Source organism: Egretta garzetta, unplaced genomic scaffold (assembly GCF_000687185.1).
Source record: "Egretta garzetta isolate BGI_Z169 unplaced genomic scaffold, ASM68718v1 scaffold607, whole genome shotgun sequence".
NCBI classification, from domain to species: domain Eukaryota; kingdom Metazoa; phylum Chordata; class Aves; order Pelecaniformes; family Ardeidae; genus Egretta; species Egretta garzetta.
Genome location: NW_009260178.1, coordinates 892,777 through 898,517, shown reverse-complemented (window position 1 = coordinate 898,517; position 5,741 = coordinate 892,777). Strand labels below are relative to the sequence as shown.

At 40.5% G+C, this 5,741-nt stretch overlaps 1 protein-coding gene across 1 annotated transcript in view; it reads left to right on the top strand.

The window, feature by feature from the left end:
• Window positions 1-2: 2 nt before the first annotated feature.
• The window catches only part of LOC104128941 (cytosolic 5'-nucleotidase 1B), a gene marked incomplete at its 5' end in the record, with an annotated part of 7,645 nt that continues 1,906 nt past the window's right edge, over window positions 3-5,741 (top strand). The window contains 4 exons of the mRNA XM_035897187.1: window positions 3-152; window positions 3,285-3,414; window positions 3,935-4,057; window positions 4,752-4,936. Coding sequence (XP_035753080.1) covers window positions 3-152; window positions 3,285-3,414; window positions 3,935-4,057; window positions 4,752-4,936 — 588 coding nt within the window. The remainder of the gene's footprint in view (window positions 153-3,284; window positions 3,415-3,934; window positions 4,058-4,751; window positions 4,937-5,741) is intronic.

Below are 5,741 nucleotides of genomic sequence, written 5' to 3'. Positions count from 1 at the left end.
CCATCACGGTGGCCGTCTCCTCCCGAGCCCTCTTCGACCTGGTGGAGGAGCGGCGGATCTTCGAAGAGCAGGGGGTGGAGAAGTACGTGGAGTACCAGCAGGACAACGAGAACGTCACCCTCAAGCCCGGACCGGCTTTCTACTTCGTGAAGGTACTCGGGCCGGGGCGGGCTGGTGCGGCGGGGCGCGGAGGATGCTGCAAGCGACAAATTTGGGGAAGAGGCGGAGCCCGAAGCCTCCTTGGGCGGGGATAATCCTGCCCCGGGGAAGCGTTTGGGGGACTTGGGTCCCCAGCGGTGAGCTCGCCTCGGCCGGGGAGCGCGGCATCACCTCCGCATCTCGCCGCAACGACCCGGCCTGACGGTCTCCTTCCCTTCCCCTCCCCTCCCCTCCCTTCCCTTCCTCTCCTTTCCCTCCCCTTCTCTCCCCTCCCGCCGGCACTAATGCTAAACGCCTGCGGGAGATCACGTACTGCTGGCATCACCGGGACCGGAGTTTTGCCCCCAGCATCACGGTTTGTATCCCCCAGCTCTCGGCTTCACATCTGAGGTGCGGGTAAGGAGCAACTTCCATTTTCTCCTGGACACGGGGCACACGAAGCACCTTTCCACCGTTTTCAGTTAAGATAGGCCCCCGAATTATTTTGTTGCAACCCTCTCCACCCCCAAAGAAACCAAAAAACCAAAACATCTTAGTTCCTCATTCCATTTTTATGTCTCACTTATAGTAGGAGTACTATGACTAAAGGCAGCATTGATTCAACATTATTTGAAATACTTCATTCAGAAATGAACCCTTTTTTTTTTTTTTTCTTTTTTGGTCAGCTTTATTTTTTCCTTGCTTTTGTTGTTATCCTGGAAATTGTTACTGAGCACCAGCAAAAGAAATAGAGCCCCTAGTTGGGAGTCAGGGTTTAAGCAGAGATGAAACGGAATATTTTGCTTTTGTTGCATAAGGTAAGAGAAATGGCCAAGGTAAACACCCTCCAGCATGGAAAGCAAGTGAAATTAAAAAATAAAATAAAATAAAAAACCTGAAAATATGTATGGTTTTGAGGAACACAGGTTTTAGTGGGACTGACTTGAAAAAATGCTGTCTACAGAGTTAATTTTGTGTCCACGGAGAATTGTTTGATAAGCTCTATCACAGCAGTTTTAGAAAATTTATTGAATCATAATTAGCAGTCATACTTGCTGACTGTAGAGTTGCGGCACAACACTTCCTTCAGGTTTTAAAAGTAGATTTTCATTGCTTCAGTGTTAGTCTCAGGAAGCTGAAATGTTTTCAGCGTTGCTGATCACTTTTTGGAAATGCACAGTGAAAGAATTATTTATGTCAATACCCATGCTGTTCTAAATACAACAGGCTGTTCGTAGCATTAATAGCACTAGCATAGTAAAGGTATTTTTAACATAAAAGCATTGTCATAAAAAAATTAACTTTATACTCCAGCGAGGCTAGGCTGAGTAGCGAATTTACTGCAAATTTTCCAAGAATCATAGAATCATAGAATGTTTAGGGTTGGAAGGGACCACTAGTGGTCATCTAGTCCAACCCCCCTGCAGTGAGCAGGGACACTGCTAACTAGATCAGATTGCTCAGAGCCCCATCCAACCTGGCCTTGAATGTTTCCAGGGATGGGGCCTCCACTACCTCTCTGGGTAGCAGAGAGTTAGCTCTGTAGCAGCTAGAGTTAGCACCCTTGCTAGCACAGTCAGTTTTCAAGAGACTTGTTAGAGTTCAGCATCAAATTCACTCTGGATATAAGCAAGATTTGACTGTTTAACTCCTCACACTTTGAAAATCAGAGCTGTTAGCTATGCCCAGCTAAATGCCCCTTCACCTCTGTTCCCTTCCAGTATACTGTTTGCATTTGAATTCTGTGTATTTTTTTAAGATGTTAATAAATTGCTTAGTCACAGGAATCATTAGGCTAGAGAACTGCAGGTTTGTGGGGTGATACTTTCTACCTGGAGACAAGGCAAAAAGGAATAATATATTTTTGTTTGGATTTCTTTATTGAAATCTTTAAGACGCTAACTTAAAAGTATTATATCTTATGCTTATAGCACTTAAGAATCTTAATCACAGGCCAGGATCTCCTTGGGCTGCAAAATGTCCAGGCATTGGACGACAAAAAAAGGCCATCCACTCCTCCACTCCGCCTTATTTTCTAATACTTTAAGAAATCGCTAGTGCACAAGAGAATTAGTCGAGAGTACAAAAAGGAAAAAAGGTGCAGAGGGGTTATGACCACATACTAAGATTTTTTCCTAGGCTTTATACCAGGCTCTCACTTAGAGTTTTCCTAAGCATCGCCCCACAGGACATAGCTGTGCTTTTTAAAGTCAGATTCCCAGAATTTAATTATGAAATCTATGTTTTAATTCTTAACAACTGGCCTCACTTTTTAAAGCATCTCAATGAAAATCAACCCATCTTGCATTCATTTGATGATTCATGGTTGACTTTATTGCGGTAATCCCAAGGAATTCCATTCAAGGGCCAAGATTCCAAAGCAGAGGACTGTGTATAAACCTAGAGCAAAAGCAAGTCTCAGTCCAAAGGGATACAATGGATACAGAGAGAGATGAGCAGTTGAAAGATCAAGGAAATAAGAATGCCAAACTGTGGATATAGCATGTTGGCTCGTTATCTTTAAAGAGATATCAAATGAGTCAAAATCTGTCTCGTTCAGTACTGCAATTAGAAATCGCCAAGGTAATCATGTTTGACATGTATGTATGATTTTGTACTCATTACTTAAAAACAGTCTTTGACACATGGCCACCTGAACTGTGTCAGTAAATCTTTGCATAAGTATGTGGCCCAAATTCACATTTGTGCATGCGAAACAAGTAGTTGCACATATAAATTCCTTTACACCTTCTCCCTGATTTCACAAGAACAATTTTCAAGTGGACAAGAAAGTCTAAGTTTCAAGTGGAAAGAAAAAAACAAAAAAAGATAAATAGGGATTGTGATAATGTTCTGCAATGCTTTGGTTTATTCTGGATGATCATGGTGTCCCTAGAAAAAGGATTTCCATTATGAAATTAAATTCTGTAACTCAGCAGAAGAAACTTACATCCTTCCCCTCAAATGAACCCAGTTAAACGATTGCTGGGAGCAGCAGAGCAGAAAGGAATAAAACAAGTTCAGCAAGTTAAACTATCCGGTATTTCACATTCTCCATCAAGACAGTCCTATCACTGAACCCATAGTCATTAAGAACTGAGGCACGTTCCGCTTGTCTCTTTGACTTCCACATTTTTAACCTGCAGGCACTGGAGCATGTCAATGCCCGGCTTCTTGAGCTGTACCCTGATGATGAAGAACGATTTGATATTGTTCTGATGACAAATAACCATGCCCAAGTGGGAGTGAGACTCATAAACAGCATCAATCACTACGGTAAGTAATGTAACTACTACCTTGTAGAATTGCCTGCCATTATGTAATAAGATGAATTAATTTTATTTTTCCTGTTCTGACCTTGGTAAAAGCTGCTTCTTTGATACTGGCACCCATTCCTCAGAGGATGGTATTTATTTTTTGGGCTTCAGCATAAGTGCAATAGTGTTAAACAGAATTTGGTCCAAAGCTCTAGATTTAACTTGTCAGGTGTGAATCTTAATTTCTGAGAAGTCCTTTTCGTTGTTTGGTATTTATGCCCCCTATACATACACCTTCACAGCAGTTACTTTGCTGTCATAGAGGGATTTATTTTTTTTTTTTAAATTCTCAAGGAGGAAGGGCTGATCGAACATTGTAGTCAGTTTAAGTTGTCTTAACTGGTTGAAATTACAGTGAACGTATTTTTCTTTTCTAAGTTCACTGTCAGCTGTAGGCTAGGGTACCGTTTTACGGGTCCCTTTTACAGGTTTGTCATGTCAAGGCAGAGTCACACCTTGTTGTGCTGTTCTTACCTTAGGCTTAACAATTGAACGTTTCTGTATGACGGGAGGAAAAAGCCCGATTGGTTACCTGACTGCGTACCTTACGAACTTGTACCTCTCAGCAGACTCTGAAAAAGTGCAAGAAGCTATAGAAGCAGGTTTGAATTTACTTACTTTTGTTATCTCTCCGTTGAGCTTGTTAAAAAATTAATATGCTGAGTGTCTTTCACAGAAAGTAGTGCTGCTTCATCAAATGTAGAAAGTCACAACTTTGCATGGTGCAAATTTACCACTTATTTTTACTTAATCAGATAAAATCAGATTATTTCTCTGTATTGTTCCTCTCTGACCCTTCAGCCTGCTGATAATGACAACTTAATCACCCTCTACCTTTGTTGCACCTTTCTGTCCTCTCCCATGCTTTAAGAAATAAACGCCTATGCACACCTATGCATCTCTATTCAACTCCTCTTTGAACAGAGTAATGCCTTTGATATGACTTACAAAAACCAACTTCTGTGTTTTGTAAGCAGTTAAAAAATAGCAAATAGTTTGATTCAACGGTCTCCTTGGAATTCCCTGCTTTGTCTCATTTGCAGCACACCTTGGGGACCCTTTTTGTATGTTCTTACATGGAAGTGGAAGTAAGCATGTCTAAGAAGTTATGTCAATGGGACAGCTTCCATGCATTTGGATTACAGAACAGCCATTACTAATTAGCTTTAGTGATCGTTCCTGCTCACGGTATATAAAGGTCACCACAAAGAAGTTGTTGGAACCAAACTGCTGACAGTTTAATGAATGACTTTGCAGGAGATGCTAACTAACTGAGGCTCTCTGATCCATTTTCAGGCATCGCATCAGCTACGATGTTCACTGCCAACAAAGATGTTGCTTACTCGGACACGCAATTGAGGGTGGCATTTGATGGGGATGCGGTTCTCTTTTCCGATGAATCAGAGCAGATTGTCAAAGAGCAAGGATTAGATAGTTTTTTTGAACATGAGCAGCTGAATGAAAACAAGCCTCTTGCACAGGTTTGTACTTCTTGAATCGGTGAGTTTTCAAAACATCTATTAATTTTATCGCTGCTGTATTTCTCCAGTTTCCCCAGGGGGTATGTACTCTTCTTTGTGGAAGCTGATTGCCCTATTTATTTCTTTTTCAAGGATAATCTTTAAAATACGTGTTTGACATAAGAGCCCAGCACTGCAGGTCTTTCACCAGATCTCCCACCTCACTGAGAGAACTGCATATATAAGACAGTGACTTACAGTTGTATTTTAATTGTATCATTAGAAAAAGGAAAGGCTACTACTGGCTTCCTTGATTTTTTTTTTTTTTTTTATTTTTTTTTTTTTAAATCAGATTGTGTAGATAATGTTAGTTTCAAACACCAGTATATTCTGGTTATTGAAACAGGGTAATATCTGTGCTTATTCCCAAGCAGAACTATGCCATTTGTCTAAAACCCTCGCATATTTTAACATTGGCTTAAACTGAAAGACCAATTCTGCTATTGTTAAAAATGGTATAAATTCAGAATAAAAGCTTGATTTAGGAAAGTACTGGACAGTGCAATATATTGCAATTTGACCCAGATTATAATTTACTTCTTTTAATCGGAGTGTAATTCTCATATTGACATCGATCTGGAAAGAGTTCAGTGGTGTCTGTGTAATTAGGTCACTTACTGGTTTTTGCACAGAAAAAAAAAATTGCACCTTATGGTTTGTAGTAAAAAGAGTTACGTGTTTTTAAAGAATATTTTATTCAGGACTATAGTTATAACGTTATATTGTAAGAGATCTTGTAAGCCTCAGTGAGAATCAGTTTCCTGCT